This window comes from Caenorhabditis remanei, chromosome I (genome assembly GCF_010183535.1).
Source record: "Caenorhabditis remanei strain PX506 chromosome I, whole genome shotgun sequence".
Classification (NCBI taxonomy): domain Eukaryota; kingdom Metazoa; phylum Nematoda; class Chromadorea; order Rhabditida; family Rhabditidae; genus Caenorhabditis; species Caenorhabditis remanei.
In genome coordinates this window covers 2534698-2553098 of record NC_071328.1, presented here as the reverse complement: position 1 = coordinate 2553098, position 18401 = coordinate 2534698, and the positions used below count along the sequence as shown (strand labels likewise).

General features: G+C 37.9%; 4 protein-coding genes across 4 annotated transcripts; 1 reads left to right on the top strand and 3 right to left on the bottom strand.

The window, feature by feature from the left end:
* Nucleotides 1-889: 889 nt before the first annotated feature.
* On the bottom strand, nucleotides 890-4917 carry GCK72_000346 (uncharacterized protein; the record flags this gene model as incomplete). Its single annotated transcript, XM_053722428.1, has 3 exons — nucleotides 890-983; nucleotides 3368-3537; nucleotides 4657-4917. 3 exons carry the CDS (start codon nucleotides 4915-4917, stop codon nucleotides 890-892), a joined length of 525 nt encoding a protein of 174 aa, XP_053591073.1.
* A 1094-nt stretch (nucleotides 4918-6011) lies between these two features.
* On the top strand, nucleotides 6012-7802 carry GCK72_000345 (uncharacterized protein; the record flags this gene model as incomplete). The annotated part of the gene is made up of 2 exons (XM_053722427.1): nucleotides 6012-6206; nucleotides 7308-7802. 2 exons carry the CDS (start codon nucleotides 6012-6014, stop codon nucleotides 7800-7802), a joined length of 690 nt encoding a protein of 229 aa, XP_053591072.1.
* A 2207-nt stretch (nucleotides 7803-10009) lies between these two features.
* On the bottom strand, nucleotides 10010-11297 carry GCK72_000344 (uncharacterized protein; the record flags this gene model as incomplete). The annotated part of the gene is made up of 2 exons (XM_003090606.2): nucleotides 10010-10177; nucleotides 11103-11297. The coding sequence occupies 2 exons, from the start codon at nucleotides 11295-11297 to the stop codon at nucleotides 10010-10012; spliced, it is 363 nt and encodes a 120-aa protein (XP_003090654.2).
* Nucleotides 11298-12515: 1218 nt separating this feature from the next.
* Nucleotides 12516-18025, bottom strand: GCK72_000343 (uncharacterized protein; the record flags this gene model as incomplete). Its single annotated transcript, XM_003090609.2, has 5 exons — nucleotides 12516-12989; nucleotides 14948-15667; nucleotides 17598-17715; nucleotides 17767-17882; nucleotides 17936-18025. The coding sequence occupies 5 exons, from the start codon at nucleotides 18023-18025 to the stop codon at nucleotides 12516-12518; spliced, it is 1518 nt and encodes a 505-aa protein (XP_003090657.2).
* Between the last annotated feature and the right edge of the window lie 376 nt (nucleotides 18026-18401).

The following is an 18401-nucleotide window of genomic DNA, read 5'->3' as shown; positions in this document are numbered from 1 at the left end:
TTCTGAAAAAAAAACAGTCAGGTTTGCACTAAATTACGATTTTCGTCGCAAAAATGTCATTTTTTAAAACTAAAAATAACAAATTTACCGGTTTTTTTAAACTTTTTTATTTTTAAACAAAAATCAAGATTTTCGATAGAAAAGGAGGTTTTTTTTAACAAAAATGTCATTTTTTGATTTAAAAAAAAGTGATTTTCAGCAAAAAAAAAGTTTTCAGTCTGAAAAATGTCTGAAAATGAAAAAATTCCGAGTTTTTAACTCTTTTTACACAAAAAACTTGTTTTGTTTAGGTTTTTTTCTTCAAAAATCACATATTTTGGATTTAAAAAAATTTTACCAGCCGAGCATTTTTAATACAACCGCGCCCCATCGCAAACGAGAGAGTATCGGCGAGAGAGACGCAGAGGTTTTTTCTCGCGCTGACACAGATTTTCACAGTTTTTGACCTATTTTCGCTATTTTTCAAAGGTTTTTGTAAATTATTTTGAAAAACAGCAAAAATGAGTCAAAAACTGCGAAAATTTGAGTCGGCGCGAGAAAAAAGGAAAAATCTCTGCGTCTCTCTCGTCGATACTCTCTCGTTTGCGGTGGGGCGCAGTTGTAAGACGGGGTGAACTGCTAATATGAAAAACCGATTCTTTTCACTAAATTTTCACGAAAATCGCTGTTTTTCCGTGTTTTTTCAACAAAAATTTCTCGAATCATTTGACACCAACTTTACACTTTCTGACCCTATCTCTATCTCTCATCACTCTCTCTTTTTCACAAAGAACGTTCGAAAAAATGACGAAATAGAAGAAAATAATACGACGGAAAGAACCGACCAACAGAAATCATCACAAAAGAAAAGAAAAAAGTAAATACAAAGAAATACAGATTTATTCGATATTTACAGGTCTCTACACCCATTGACACCATAATCCGATACGTGATGACCAAAGTAGAATAAGTGATCGTTGATGTCGAAATAGCGGTGCGCGTTGCTGCAAAAATAATGTTTTGATCTACGCTTTAAAGGATGTCTGAATTTATTTTTTTTTTTTTAATTTCAGATTCCAATACTTCAGAAAATTCTAAGAAACTTTCATTATTGACGCATATATGAAAAATGATTTAAATTGGTTGACTTCGAGTTTCAACTGGTAGAAAGTGCGCTCTATTGATAATATAACCAAAAATGGCTGAAAAGTGCGGGAAAAAGATAAAAACGGATCGAAAATCATAATAACTTGATCGAAATCGTTTAAACATAAGCAAAATTATTAAAATCTGTTGAAATCGTTCAAATTACTCGAAATTTAAATTTTAAACGGTAGAAAGTGCGCCTACATTTCAGAAAATTCTAAAAAACTTTTATTATTGACGAATAAGCTAAAAATCGCTTCAATTCCCGTTCTCCAGACTAGAGTGACGTGTTGACACGGATTTCGGAAATTTTTGTTCCGGAAATCGAAAAAATATATATCAATGCGTGTCACGAAAACCGAAAAAGTTGCAAATTATTTCCGAAAAAACCGGCATGACATGACTTTCATTTCATTTCGAAAACCGAAAAAATTTTTTTTTCGGTTTTCGAAAAAAAAAATTTCCGAAAACCGAAAATTTTTCGGTTTTCGGTTTTTCGGAAATCGTGTCATTCCGACATTTCGGTTTCCGACACGTTTCGGAAAAAAGTCAACGGTTTTCCGAAACGGGATGGCCTAGAAAACTCCGCCCGTGTACTCCACGAGGACAATTCGTGTACTTCACGAGGACAATTTGTTTGTTGTGAATTTTTCATTAATTTTTTCTCTAATTTTGCTCTTTGTTTTCTAAATTTTTTTTCTGTAGAATTATATGATTTTCGGAAAACATATAATCGGAGAAATAATGTAAAAATACAAAAAAAACATTAATTATTTGTAAAAATACATTAATTATTCGCAAATTTTCTTCTTTTTTTCTGAAAATCATATAATTGTACAGAAAAATAAAAAAAATTTAGAAAACAAAGAGCAAAATTGAAAAAAAAATTAATGAAAAATTCACAACAAACAAATTGTCCTCGTGAAGTACACGAATTGTCCTCGTGAAGTACACGGGTGGAGTTTTCTAGGCCATCTCGTTTCGGAAAACCGTTGACTTTTTTCCGAAACGTGTCGGAAACCGAAATGTCGGAATGACACGATTTCCGAAAAACCGAAAACCGAAAAATTTTCGGTTTTCGGAAATTTTTTTTTTCGAAAACCGAAAAAATTTTTTTTTCGGTTTTCGAAATGAAATGAAAGTCATGTCATGCCGGTTTTTTCGGAAATAATTTGCAACTTTTTCGGTTTTCGTGATTTTTGTTCGAAATTTTCGGCATCAAAAATTTAGGTTTTCATCGAAAATTTCGGTCAACACTATTTTCGACACGTCACTCTACTCCAGACTCAAAATGAGCTTTTTATGTGGAAGAGTTTTTCCGCTCGGCCGTGTAGTCCTCTCGGACAAGATGTTTGGCTCAATTTCTCGTTTTCTCAATTTTCCATGATTTTTCTCTATTTATATCGCGAAAAAATAGACAACAAAAACTACGAAAATTGAGAAAACGAAGAATTGAGCCAAAATCTTGTCCGAGAGGACTACACGGCCGCGCGGAAAAACTCTTCCATCTCGGCTCGTTGTGAGTCAGGAGAACGAGAATTGAAGTGATTTTCAGCATTTGAGTCAATAATAAAAGATTCTTAGAATTTTCTGAAGTATCGGAATCTGAAATAAACAAAATTCGTGATTTTTGATGATTTTGAGCTGAAAATTGCAATTTTCGAGCTAATTTTGACAGAAAAATTATACTTTTCGGACATTTTTTGAACTGAAAAAATCCGGTTTCCCTTTTTTTTTTCAAAATTTAGAAAAAAAACCGCGTTTTCAACTGGAAAAAGTTATTCTTATTGAAAATATCACAAAATTCTGAAAACTTCCACAATTTTGTTCTCTTCTATTTTCCGTTCTACGCTAAATATGAAAATAATAAAGTTCTTTCAACTGCGCTCCACCAAAATCCCCATTGAAGAATGTCTCTTTTTCTCTGCGTCTCTCAATTTCGCACACTATTTTCTTCGGGTTCGGTAGAGCGCGGTTGTAAAAAGCGTGTTGTGCTAATATTCAAAATTTCTACGTTGTTGAGGTAGATCAAAAGAAATTGTTTCAGAATCAAAAAAAAGAGAATTTTCAAAAGTATCGGAATCTGAAATAATGAAAAATTTGAATTCAGTCCTCCTTTAACCCAAAATTCGTGAGTTTTAATGATTTTGAGCTGAAAATTGCAATTTTGAGGCTAATTTTGACTGAAAAACTATAATTTTAAGATATCAACTTTTTTACCTAAAAACAAATTTCCACAAACCTGCACAAATTATCCTCATTCAACGGGGTGCCCGTACAGACTCTAAACGTGTCCTGATTTGTCATATTGCCCGGAAACCATACTTCGACACCGTGATGATAGGATCCATGATTGTAGAAGGGAACACACGAACGGCCGACACTTTCCACACAGAATGGGATGTGGGCTACCTGGGAAATCATCTTTTTTTCAGAAATTTCTAGAAAAATATGGACATTCCTACTCAAAACCACAAACTTTCAATCCAAAAATGGTCAAAATTGGTCATTGCTGGCCGAACTTTTTGTGTTTCTAGGCCACGGAAAGTTCTTCCAACCATCCGATGGCCTAGAAACCCAAAAACAAAAATTTCGGCCAGCAGTGACCAATTTTGACCATTTTCGAGCTGAAAATTGGCGGTTTTTAGAAGTTTTTAAGTAGAAATGTCCATATTTCTCTTGAAATTTTGAAAAAAAACTCCCAAAATTGATCGATTTTCGAAAATTCGGGAGTTTTTTCAATATGTCCTGAAAAATACGGACATTTCTACTTAAAAACTACTCAAAACCACAAACTTTCAATCCAAAAATGGTCAAAATTGGTCACTGCTGGCCTTCTTTGTGTTTCTAGGCCACGGAAAGCTCTTCCACCCGTCTGTTTCGCTGGAAGAACATTTCGTGGCCTAGAAACACAAAAAGTTCGGCCAGCAGTGACCAATTTTAACCATTTTCGGGTGGAAAATTGGCGGTTTTTTGTAGTTTTTAACCAGGAATGTCCATTTTTATCTACAAATTTTGAAAAATATTCCTAAATTCTCGAAAAGCGATCAATTCTTCACGATTTTTAAAGTATTTTGGCTGGAAATTGATCGATTTTCAAAAATTTGGTAGTTTTTTTTCAAAATTTCTAGAGAAATATGGACATTTCTACTTAAAAACTACTCAAAACCGCAAATTTTCAGCTCGAAAATGGTCAAAATTGGTCATTGCTGGCCGAACTTTTTGTTTTTGGGTTTCTAGGCCACGGAAACTTCTTCCACGTCCGTTTTGCAATTTTTGTTAAATTTTCAGTATCGCGTGCTTAAAACAGGAAAAATTTAACAAAGATTGCAAAACGGACGTGGAAGAACTTTCCGTGGCCTAGAAACCCAAAAACAAAAAGTTCGGCCAGCAGTGACCAATTTCGACTATTTTCGGGTGGAAAATTCGCGGTTCTGAGCAGTTTTTAAGTAGGAATATCCATATTTTTCTACAAATTTTGAAAAATATTCTCAAATTTTCGAAAATTGATCAATTTCCAGCGAATCTTACAATATCCCTTCCATGAATGACTCTCCAACTCCCAGCAGCCACCAGCCTATCATGAGTCATAGCATACTGTAAATTGCCGACTCTCGGCTGTCCGAACGTAATCGAATGAGTTCGATTCGAAGTTTCTGGAAAGTTTCGAACGAAAACCGTCGAGGCGATACTTGCGATTGCACCGCCCAACGAGTGTCCAGTGAATACAATTCGATGATGGGGCATGTCTTCTTTCAGTTGTTCTAAGAGTCGCTCCATTGGGGACCACATTGTTTTGAGGGCCGAATAGAAGTAGTAGTGGACAGAGCCCGCATTGTGAAGCTGGAAATGATGAGGGAAATTCCAAAAAAATTCGAAAAATCTTCGAAAAATCGATTCCTATTGTCCACGAGGACTACACGAAGGCAGTGTCAATAGAGCGCGTTTGTATAGATACTGGACACCTAGAAGCTCAGAAAGCACGCTGTATTGACAATATACTTTTGTAGTTTTTAAAACTGTGCTCCACCGAAATGCCCTTTAAAAATGTCTATTTTTCTCTGAGTCTCTCAATTTCGCACACAATTTTCTCGCGGTTTCGGTAGAGCGCGGTTGTAAGAAGTGTGGCGAGGACTACACGGTGAATTTATCAATGGAGCGCACTTTTCGACTGTCAAATGTTTAAAAATCTTATTGTCGGACGTCTCATTTCGATAATGATTCGGAATCGAATTAGACTCATCGTGTCCACGAGGACTACACGGAGGTTGTATCAATGGAGCGCACTTGTCTAGGCTTTAGCCATAAGTGAGGCAGATAATTCTCCGAAGTCGTTGGCTCAGAGAAGTTTCGAAACGGAGAAACTTCGTAACCAGACGATTTCAATCATCTTATCCACGAGAACTACACGAAGTGTTTATCAATGGAGCGCACTTGATGACTGACCAGTTTTCGAGTTGTAACAGTTTCAAAACGTCTCGGTTTCGAAGTGTCCGGATTCAGTCCGTCTAGATTTCGAGATACAGTTTTGGAACGTCTCGAACCCTTAATTTCTCCGTTTTTGAGAAATTCATGCGTCTTACAATCGCGCTCTACCGAAACCGCGAGAAAATTGTGTGAGAAATTGAGGGCAGTTCGGTGGAGCGCAGTTGTAAGAACTGTGCCGAGCTAATCTTGTCCACGAGGACTACACGGATCGATTCTCATCTGTTCTTCCAGAACCTTCGAAACTGTTTTTTGATCTCTTAACCTTCCGTTCCCATCATTTTTCGCCTACACATCAACCACCATCTCCCCCATATGGGAACCAGCGTCCGTTCCCATGATTTCCAAAGATTCCCCTTATAAAACCCCACCGCTCCCTATCCGAAATGCCCTATTCAAAAATGAAAACTCCCGCCATTTTCATCCTTCTTTTCCCACTTTTTGCTCTCTCGGAGCTCCACGACTACGAGGATCAACGTGCTCTCACGCCCGTCGAGTATCGTGATCAATTCGATTGGATCGTCGACGATTTGTCGGTGACCGAGGAGGAGACCAATCGAAAATTGATCGTTTTGGCGACTCATTTTCATGAGGAGGTGGGATTACTGTAGCACTAGTTAGATACGCAGTTTGCAGGTTACTGTGGGATTACGGTAACCTGAGATCCGAACTCTGTGCGGCAATGTGCAAAAGTGGGCGGAGCGATGTCATCCACCTACCGTAACCCAAGTAGTCGCGGTTATCAGTAGAGCGCACATGCTCCAGCTTCTCAGCCAAAGTTATCAGTGCTGGTCGATCTTTTCATATTTTGGGTTTCTAGGCCACCGTCGATGGCCTAGAAATCCATAAGTGACAATTTTGAGCTGGAAATCGGGTTTCTTGAGTTTTTCGCAGTGTAAGTGTGCTCTACGGATAAATAGTGCCAATCTTCATACTTTCGTGTGAACGGTTCGCTCCGCCCACTTCTGCAATATTGCCGCACGGAGTTTTAGGCACGGAGTTTTAGGAAATCTGAAATAAAAGACAGCCGCGGCCTAGGATCCGACAACTCGGCCATCGTGATATTTCACCACAAAAGTGACGTCACTCGATACAGCTGGAACCGAGTGCTACCGTAATATTTTGAAGGAGGGAAATTTGAAAATCGAAAAATTTTAAATTTCCGCCGAAAATATTAGGGTAGCACTCGTTTTCCGCTTTGTCGAAAAACGTCATTTTCGTGGTGAGATATCACGATGGCCGAGTTGTCGGATCCTAGGCCATGACCGTCTTTTATACAGATTGGCATAAAACACAGCAATGCGAGGTCGCGGAAACGCGCTCCGTCGCACACCGATTGGCACGGTGCAAATTCAGTTTTATATGAAAACCGCGACGCGCACGCAACGCGACTCGGAAAACTTTCCGTTGCGGACTTTACGCCTCTGTGATAATATTGCAAAACTCACGGTGCGAGGAAACGTTTCGAATTTGTTTTTCGATACGCGTTGCGTGCGCGTCGCGGTTTACATTGAAAGATACGACTTGGCACCGTGCCAACCGCTGTGCGACGGAGCGCGCTTAGGAAAACTCTATGCGGCGAATTGCAGAAGTGGGCGGAGCGAAACTTGCTTTCAAAGCAGCGATTCGGCGAGATATCTCTGAGATTCTGAGACACGCGACGCGACCGCAACGCCTCGAAAAATACTCAGTTTCAGCACACCTTCCGCCGTGGTTTCCTAGCGAACAAAGCCGTCGAGAATCAACTGTACAACTCGTTTCTAGAAGCAACTCAACGCATCAAAACAGCCAAATACAAGGCCCAAGAGATCCTGGCGAATCGAACTCAGTCGGCACAAGTACAGTATGACGCCGCCGTTTATTTGGATAAGAAATTCCCGTTGGAGATGTCGGTTCTCTTGAATATTTGTAAGACAATGGGATATAAGAATACGAAATCAGTGATCGCGAGTTCGTTGAAAGACGCACCGAAGACGAAGAAATTGGCGGAGGATTTGGAGAAGTATACTGTAGAAGCTCATGAGCAAGGATACTTGATTGCTCAAATGCTCAATGATCTTCCGTTTGTTAGTCGGAAGTCGCGGATGGAAGAACGGAAGAAATTGGTGGAACAATTCCCGAAGGCGATGATTGTTTATGAGTTTGTGATGAAGTCGTTAACTACTAAGATGACTTCTGTTCTCGATGGGTGATTTTATTGATTGATAATTATTAATTGATGGTAATTAAAATGAATAAAGTGTTGAATCAGTGGAAAATAGTGGCAACATGACTTTTCATGATGAAAGTATTAGAGAAAATAAGCAGGAAATAAGGGTGTTTTCAAGAAAAAGGGGCGGGGCTTCGGAAAAAAGATCTCAGAACCCACTCAAAAACGGAACATTTTATAAATGAAAAATGCATTTTTTGGGGCTTTTTTCGCACTAAAAGTTGAATATTTAACTTCAAAATCAAAGATTTCCATAGGATGTTTTCAAGAAAAAGGGGCGGAGCGTCGGGAAAAAGAGCCGAAAACCAACGTAAAACGCCTAGATGTTGGGGATTGCTCTAAAAATTGAATATTTAGCCTTAAAATCAAAAATTACAGCTAATTGATCGGGTTACCAGTGGATTTTCAGCTAAGTTGCAATAATTTTTCCGATTTTTCGATCGATCTTGTCATTTCTGACAATGGATTACTGTAATCTGGGAATATGTTTCAAAATGTGCTGAAAACCAACATTCCTGTGATAATACTCAAAAAACACTGAAAAAATCCCAGAAAACCTGAATTTTCAGATCGAAAAATGATGAAAGTGTAATCACGGCAACAACTTTTTGATGGATTTTTAGGCCAGCGTTCAAATCGTTAAACTGACAGGAAAGAACTTTCCGCCTTGAGACCGCTGGCCTAGAAACCCAAAACAGAAAAGTTCGGCCATGAGCAGCTCTTCCAGAATTTTTCGGACTGAAAATTCGCGATTTGATCATTTTTTCGGATTTTAGAGTATCAGCACAGGAATGTCCATAATTTTCAGCACATTTCGAAGCATGTTCCCAGATTACAGTAATCCAACGTCAGAAATGCCAATATCGGTCGAGAAATCGCCAAAAATTATTGCAAATTAGCTGAAAATCAATGGAAAACCCGATCATTTGGCAGGAATCTTTGATTTTCTGGCTAAATATTCAATTTTTAGGGCAATCACCACCATCTAGGCTTATTACGTTGATTTTCGGCTCCTATTTTTCCGACGCTCCGCCCCTTTTTCTTGAAAACACTCTATTTTCAGACGGAATCTTTGATTTTGAGGCTAAATATTCAACTTTTAGTGCGAAAAAGCCCCCAAAAAATTAATTTTTCATTTATAAAATGTTCCGTTTTGGGTGGGCGGAGCTTGTGAAAAAACCGGTGCTTTTTGACAAATATATCAGTTAAAAACAAGTTTTTGACTCTAATCTCTCAAATTCAAGAAGATTTCCGCAATTTTTTTCTATAAATTTATAACATTTTCCGAAGTTAAATCGATTCAATAATCGTTATAACTGACTCTAAACGCGCTTTTTATGTGGAAGAGTTTTTCCGCGCGGCCGTGTAGTCCTCTCGGACAAGATTTTTGCTGAAATTCTCGGTTTTTGATCATCAAAAACCGAGTAAACTCTGCATTTTCGGGCGTTCTTTGTGTGTTCTGAGCACGGAACTCGGAAGTCGGAAGTGAATTAACGCCCGAAAGTCGGAAGTCGGAAGTCGGAAGAAGATTTGTTTCGCAAATATTCAAAATTCCAAGAGAAAAATCATAGGAAAATTAGTTTTTTGCTGAAGAAAAGCCAATTTTCTCGCCTTTTAGACCATTTTTCCATGCATTTCTGCGAAATGAACTTTTCGAAAATCCCACAGCAGAGATGCGCGGAATTCCGACTTCCGGGCTGTTTTTCACTTCCGACTTCCGTTTTCAAAATTTTACTTCCGACTTCCGTTTTCGGATGTTTACTTCCGACTTCCGTCATTCCATAATTGTGGGATTTCGGAAAAGTACATCTCGCAGAAATACATGGAAAAATGGTCTAAAAAGACAGAAAATGAGCTTTTCTTCAGCCAAAACCTAATTTTCGCGAATTTTATGAACTTTTTCTAGGAGTTTTAGAATCTTTGCGAAAAAATCTACTTCCGACTTCCGACTTCCGGGCGTTTTTTCACTTCCGACTTCCGGCTTCCGTTTTCAAAATTTTGCTTCCGACTTCCGACTTCCGGATTACAAATTTTACTTCCGACTTCCGTTTTAGACAAAAACCCTTCCGCGCAACTCTGTCCCACAGTTATGGAATGACAGAAGTCGGAAGTAAAACTCCTTATCCGGAAGTCGGAATGGAAAAAATGCTCGGAAGTCGGAATTCCATGCAACTCTGGTACACACTATCATCAGAATGTAGTCAGACACCGTCTGTAACCTAATCTCTCTGCCCGTAATACCTTGTGCTTTGGTTTTCCGATACTCTCAATCAGTTCAGTTACCAATTGCTCTTTCGATTTTGTTCCACTGAAACTCACGAATATCGTATCGTTGTCGGCGGCGATCACACTCCAACACTGGAAATATACAATGAAAAAACGTTTGGTATTTGATTTTAAATGCGTAGAGAAATATGGAGATTCCTACTGAAAGACCCTGCTAAATCGCGAATTTTCCACCCGAAAATGATCAAAATTGGTCATTGCTGGCTTTCTTTGTGTTTCTAGGCCACGGAAAGTTCTTCCACCCGTCAGTTTCAACAATTATTATTGAATTTCATCTTGTTTTTAGTGTTGTCAGCCTGATAATATAAATAAAAGGAAACAGTTGAAGAAAAATTGTGAAAAAAAACCTGAAGAACGAATGGATGGAAGAAATTTCCGTGGCCTAGAAACTGAAACAGAAAAAGTTCGGTCACGATCACACTTTCAGCAATTTTCGGACTTAAAATTCGCGTTTTCGGGATATTTTCGGGGTTTTTGAGTATGTATTATGGGAATGTCCATATACACAATTCGGAACATATTTCCAGTTTACTGTAGTACACAAAATGAGTGACTTTTTTTTAAATCAGAAATGCCAAAAAAAAAACAAATTTCAGACTAAAATCGTCGATTTCCAATGTTTCAAGCGGTGTCAAAAAGTGAATTGTTGGTGATTTTTGACATGAAAATCTGAAAAAAATTGGTGGTTTTCTTGAAAACTGACCATTTTCCGAGTTTTTGGTGCCCGAAACCCCGAAAAAATGCCAATTTTCATGAAAACAACCATTTTTTCTCGATTTTCATACTTAAAGTCCCCAAAAATGCGTTTTTCATCGCTAAAAACTATGAAAAATCACAAAAAACCAATTTTCAAAAAACCAAAAAATAAATTAACACTGGGTGGGTGTCGAACCCCGGTCACTTTTTTACCAGGTCACCACTGAAATTCCATCATTTTTTTATTGATTTTCGACCGTTTTTTCACTATAAAAAGTAGATTTTCAGCCAATTTCTCTACCTCATCCCTCATATAATCACATTCCACTTTTTTCGAGAACAACACCGTCGCATTGTTCTTCTGAACACACGGCTGGGGGTCAAGTGAGTAGGCGGAGGCGGCGAATTCCAGCGCCCGCTCGCTTAGTTTATAATCGAAGGAACATTCAACAAGAATAATAGTTAGTAGACATGAGTAGTAGAACCCGTTTCGCATGGGTCAGGGGAATCTGCTGGAAAAAGGGTAAAAAAGTGAAAAATAGAGGTGTTTACTGGGAAAAAAGTGGGAAAAATAGATAGAAATGAGAGGAAATCCACCAATTGGTTAGAGGTTTTGATGAAAATCGGAAAGAGTTGATTTATTGAGAGAAATAGAGAGAAGTGAGGATCAAGAAACAAAAATAAATATAAAAGTGGAAAAAAGTGAAAAATAGAGGTGTTTACTGGGAAAAAAGTGGGAAAAATAGATAGAAATGAGAGGAAATCCACCAATTGGTTAGAGGTTTTGATGAAAATCGGAAAGAGTTGATTTATTGAGAGAAATAGAGAGAAGTGAGGATCAAGAAACAAAAAATAAATATAAAAATGGAAAAAAAATCGCTGAAAAACCACTGAAAAACGCCAAAAAACAGTACTTTTAGTTGTGACCCAGTGGGTAAGGAGACGGCCCCAGTGGTAGTAAAGTGACCGGGGTTCGACACCCACCCACTGTTAACTCATTTTTTGGTTTTTTGAAAATCGATTTTTCAGAGTTTTTACTGTTGAAAAACGCATTTTCGGGGTTTCTAAGCGTGGGAATCGAAGAAAAAGAGTTGTTTCGTGAAAATCAGCAATGTTTCGGGTTTTTGACCACCCAAAACTCGAAAAACTGGGATTTTGTGTCTAAAACCACCAAAAATCGCATTTTGACAACATCAAAAGTCTGAAAAATCGAGATTTAAAAAACGAGTTTTTAGTGTCAAAAAGTGAGTTTTTGGTGATTTTTGACATAAAAATCCAAGAAAAATGAGTTTTTTCTAGGAAACTTGCAATTTTTCGAAAAACCACATTTTTGAATCTCAAAAACTCGAAAAACTGCTATTTTTCAGGGAAAACCCATTTGTCTTCGATTGCAAAACTTAAAAACCTCGAAAATTCGATTTTCAACACAAAAAAAACCATTAGAAACTTTAAAAAATAAAATTTTTCGGTCCAAGAATGTGGTTTTTTCGTATTTTTCTCAGATTTTTGTAACAAAAATCACCAAAAATTCTTTTTTCAGCACTAAAAACTATGAAAAATCACAAAAACACAAAAAAACCGATTTTCAAAAAACCAAAAAAAAGTTAACACTGGGTGGGTGTCGAACCCCGGTCACTTTTCTACCACCGGGTCACCACTGAAAATAGTGATTTTTGACGTTTTTCGCCATGGATTTTCAGCAAATTTCAAATAATCATAGTGTCATCCGATCAATATTCACAAAACTTCCACTCGATGAGAAGTAATTCGATGTGGACGAGCTCTGCTGCTGCTCTTGGGCCGCCGGATTGATAATCTCCAGCCCCTGGACCGGTGTAAACGTCACCGACGACGCGGTACCGGCCATTTTACTGCGAATACTCGTCATCCCCCCTTGAGCCTTCTGTTTCTCCATCTGTCTCATCATTTTCTGTGACATTCTGGCACGAGTCTTCTGATCGACAGCTGCCGCCCTGATTCGACCGCCCGTCACATTTCCAGTCTTCAATTGTCCGATATCGAATCCCATGTGTTCTTGCATCACATCTTCGGCGAGCTCTCCGAAATTCATTCGATTCGCCGATTTTCGGATTTCAGTGATTCCGAGACGCTCTTTCATCTTACGCATTCGACGGCCACCACGCTTTTTACTCGCCTTGTCCAGCGGTTTTGGCAACGCTTTGTTTGCCTGAAAATAGGGGGAATTTCATGAAGTTATGTCACAAAATGTGCAGAAAAATATATAAATTCCTATGGAAATACTCGAAAACCTCGAAAAAATCCCTAAAAACTCGAATTTTCAGTCCGAAAAAACGCTGAAAAACCCCTATTTTTCAGTTTCTTTGGTTTTTTTAAAAGTATTATCGCAGGAATATGTCCATATTTTTCTACACAATTCGGAACTCACATCCAGATTACCGTAGTCTAGATGTTTAAAGGCGTATTGTGGTCTGTTGTGATGTTTTCATATCATAATGTATGAGTTTCGACGAGTTCATTTTCATACTTCAAGAAATTTTTAATTCGGTCCACAACCCGCAGAGCGCCGGAATGTTTGGTCATTGAGATGGCCGAAAAAAATTGGTGGCCGTGGCCTAGAAATTCTACTACTTTGCCGAAGTGAAATTTCTAGAACATTCTCGCTGACCAAACTTTCCGTTGGTTTTTTCAGAATTCTGCTATTTCTGGCGTTATTTTCGATAGTTTTTAGTGTTTTTCTATTAATACTTACTTTATTCAATCGAAATTATTGAAGAAATACAACAAAAATTATAGAAAATACCGTCAAAATTCAAAAAATCAACTTTTTCGAAGTCGGATTTCTAGGCCACGGCTCCCAATTTTCTGCGACCCTTTCAATGACCAAACATTCCGGCGCTCTGCGGGTTGTGAACCGAATTCAAAATTTCTTGAACTATGAAAATGAACTCGTCGAAACTCATACATTATGATATGAAAACATCACAACAGACCACAATAGTGACAATACGGCTTTAAATCACAGAATAAAATGAAATTTGTGATATTTTGATCAGAAAACATTCAAAATGCCGAAAAAATAAAGTTTCCAGGCCAGTGTGCTCCACCGGGATTTTAAAACTAGTGAAAACCGGTTTTTCATGAAAAAACCGGTGAAAATATTCACCGGTTTTCACCGAAATTCACCGGTGTTTCACCGGGGAAAACCCGGAGAAAACCGGTGCTCACCGGGTTTTCCCCGGGGAAACACCGGTGAAAAAACCGGTGTTTCCCCGGTTTTCACCGGTTTTCGCCGGAGTTTTTTTGAAATTGGTAACACACAACCAGACATTTCAAAACTGGACATTTCGTAACCGGACATTTCGAAGCCGGACATTTCGCTACCGGACGTTTCGAAACCGGACGTTTTGCAACAGAAAACTTCGAAATCGGACGTTTCGCAACCGGGCACTTTGCAACCGGACAATTCGCAACTGGACGTTTCGCAACCGAATGACACTTCGAAACAAAATAATGTCGGTTGCGAAACGCCCGGTTTCAAAATGTCCGGTTGCGAAACGTCCGGTTTTGAAGTGTCCGGTTGGAAAACGTCCGGTTCCAAAGTGTCCGGTTTCGAAATGTCCTGTTTCAAAACGTCCGATTGCAAAATGCCCGGTTGCTGTCATGTTCGTTCACGTTGAAGTGTTTGCATCATCAAAAAAACACCGGTGAAAACCGGTGAAAACCGGGGATTCCCCGGGGAAAACCGGGCACCGGTGAAAAATGAAAACCGGGGAAAACCGGTTTTTCAATATTGAACACCGGGGAATTTCGGTGAACACCGGTTTTCGCCAAACTTGACTCCGGTTTTTATTTTTATAAAACCGAGAAAAACTTCACCGGTGATTATAACGGTTTTCACCGGTGAAAAAAAACCGGGTTTTCGCCGGTTTCTTCACCGGTGGAGCACACTGTTCCAGGCTAAAAATAGAAATTTTAGACATCATTTAGAAACGTCGATTCCGATCTTTCGACCGGTGTCACAAAGTGAATATTTGGTGATTTTTAACAAAAAACCTCGAAAAAAATCCCTAAAACATCGAATTTTCAGTCCGACAGTGCGGTCATGACCGAACTTTGTCTGTTTGGGTTTCTAGTCCACGGAAAGTTTGAGAGTAGATCGCTTACCTTAACCGGTGGTGGTTCCAACATTTTCTCAAATTTATTATTAACCAAATTCAAGAAATCCTGTCCCTTCTCCCCATTCGAACTCTCATGTTGTGCATCAATCCGTGCCACGAGGGTGACTTTAGCCGCCAGAATCTTGGCCGCCTTATTCTTCAAATCCGGTGGCATCGCCTGAACCAACGGATGGAAATAGATGAATCCATGGTGAGGATTCGTAGAAACCGTCGAGAATCCAATGAGATTCTTTTTAGTTTTTCCAAGAACTTGGACATTACAAGAGGGCATTGTAGCGAGAGGAGAGAGACCACCAGCCTGAGAAACGAGGTGAGCAGTGGTAGCGGCGCCGAGGAGAGCGACAAGATTCGGAGCGATCAGAGACATACGCCACTCGACGAGTTGATGCATTTCCAGACGGTTTACATGCAATTGAGCCGCCAAATCACACGCATCCATCACTGTTTTCAGCTCATCTGGCTCCAACTTGACACCTTGAGTCGTTGAAACCGTCACACTGACTACCATACAAGTGGAAGCGTCTAGAATTGAACCGAGTTGCTCTTTCAGTGCTTTACTATTAATATCGTTTTTGAGAAGTTGAACAGTGGCCAGATAGTTGAGAGCAGTCGGGACGAGAGTCTCGAGTTCCGGAAATCGTTTCTCGTACTTGTCACGCACGAATTTGTGGATCACGTTGATCTCGTTGTCAATGTCCGCGGCTACCTGGAATTTTTGGGTTTTTTGATTGGAAAAAAGTAAAATTTGAGCATTTTTGACTAGAAAATTCTAGTTTTTCATCACAAAACCGGTAAATTTTGGAGTTTTTAGCTGAAAATCTAAGTTTGTTTTTTGAAAATTTTCAGAATGTTAGTCATTTACCCCTAGAAAACTAGTTTTCTGTCTGACAACTGCAAAAATTAGTGTTTTTGACAAAAAAAAATCGGTAAATTTTGAGCATTTTTAGCTGAAAATCGATGGTTTTAAAAAAAAAAATGCAGAATTCAAGTAATTTTCTCCTGGAAATCGATTTTTTTTTGCATAAAACTGTAAAACACTGGAATTATTGGGTTTAGGTGGAGGAATTCAGGTTTTTGGGAACTTTACCAGAAAAAAAAACGAAAAATTTTGAGAATTTTAGCAGTTTTGCGAAGGAAATTGAATTTTTGACAAAAATATCTGTAAATTTCGGGTTTTTTTTGCTGAAAATCTAAGTTTTTTGTGGAAAAATTGCAGAATTTAAGTAATTTTTCCTTTGACATCAAGTTTTTGAACGAAATATCGGTAAATTTCGACCATTTTAAGGTGGAAATCGTGGTTTTTGAATAGAGAAATGCTGGAATTATGGGATTTTGCTCAAGTTTTTGATGGAAAATTGAGTTTTTGAATAAAAATCGATCATTTTAAGCTGGAAATCGTAACTTTTTGTTGATAAATTGCAGCATTTTTGATATTTTTCTTCTAGAAATTGAGATTTTGACCGAAATATCGGTAAACTTCGACCATTTTAAGATGGAAAATCAATGTTTTCTGTTATAAAATTGCAGGATTTCGGTCATTTTAAGCTGGAAATCGTAGTTTTTGTCTGAAAATTGAAAATCGGTAAATTTCGACCATTTAAAGCTGAAAATCGATGTTTTTGTTGGAAATTTGAAATTTATATAAATTTTTTCCTGGGAAAACCAATTTTAAGGTGGTTTTTTTTTTCAGAAACTGGAAAAATTAATGTTTTTTTTTAGGAAAATCGACAAAGTTAAGTGGAATAATTGGGTTTAGATGGAGAAATTCAGGATTTTTTTCGAAAATTTTGTGAATCTGATAGTGAGCAGATTTGGCTAGGAAATTGAATTTTTGACCACAATATCGGTAAATTTCGGCCATTTTAAGCTGGAAATCAATGTTTTTAGTTGGAAAATTGCAGAATTTTTGTCATTTTCCACTAGAAATTTGCTTAAAAAACTGCAAAAATTAGTGTTTTTGGCCAAAAAATCGAAAAAATTCGACCAGTTTAAGGTGTAAATCTTGATTTTTAGTTGAAAAATTGAGCAATTTTGTCATTTTACATAAGGAAACGATTTTTCTGTTTGAAAACTGCAAAAATTAGTGTTTTTGACCAAAAAATCGGAAAACTGCGACAAGTTTAAGGTGGAAATCGTGGTTTTTAGTTGAAAAATTGCAGAATTTTTGTCATTTCCCCCTAGAAAACTATTTTTCTGTCTGACAACTGCAAAAAGTTGTGTTTTTCAACGAAAAAATCGACATTTTGGTAGTTGTTTTTGTTAAAAATCCGATTTTTCAATACAAAATTCATCAAAAATCCATTTTACCTAAAAAATCCTGGATTTCGTTGAAAAATCTATCAAAAGCTAGAATTTTCTATTTTTGTTGCTCAAAATTACTAGAAACTTCCATTTTTAGGGTTATTCTAGGCTGTTTTCACCAAAAATCAAGTTTTTTTAAACGAAAAGAGATGAAAATTGCAGTTTTTGAGGACTTTTAACTGAAATATGACCGTTCTGATGTGGAAAACGGCTCAGAGATCAGAAAAAATATAAGTTTTGCATAAAAATCCCGTGATTATAGCTAAAATTGAACGGTTTTCTAACATTCTGACTCAAAAATCGCGATTTTCAGTCAAAAAGTCACTGAAACTCACATGTGACAGTTTCACAATGAGTTTATACTGTGGATCCGCCTCAAGTGGCGCCGTAACCTTCACTTCATCCTGTGGTCTCTTCAATTCCACTTCCAATTGTTTCACCAGTGCCATATACCTGAAAAAAATCATTTTTAGAAGATTTTTAACAAAAAAATCCGGAAATTACTCTTCAGATCTCGCCAATTTCGCTACATCATGCACAGAAGAGTATTTCGACGTATCCATCGGCTCTTCCGTCGCCTCTTCAATGTCATCATCGTCGAGCTCCTCCTTTTTCACTCCCTGGAACAAAAAAAAACGGTTTAAATCGGTCGGAAATAATTTTTTTAACTCACTTTTAAATTTTCCCCCAGATCTGGAATATCTTCCAAATCATCGTCATCATCGTCGTCGAAATCTGCCATAAGCTCCTCGGCGAGAGACATTTTAGCTGAAAAATCAAAAAAAATTAGAAAAATCCGTTAAAAATGAAGAAAAAATAAATTTAAATTAAATTTTTTTTTCGATTTTCGAAAGTGGTACGGTACGCAAGTCCGCAAACACCGTCATGTACCCAATGCGTCAGACCTGACGACAATTAAATCGAGTGGCCAAAGTGCGATAGAAGTGTCCCCTTCCCGCCGGTTTTTAAGCACCGTCCGTCGTTTTTTTTTGGCTGGAATTGATATACAGAGTATATAGATGATGACAATTCCCGCGGGAGCTATTGATTTTTAAAGTTTCATTGAGAAAAAATGGTTTTTTTTGATATTTTCCGTTTCTCAATTTTTTTTTCCAATCGATTTTTCAAATTTTTTCGCG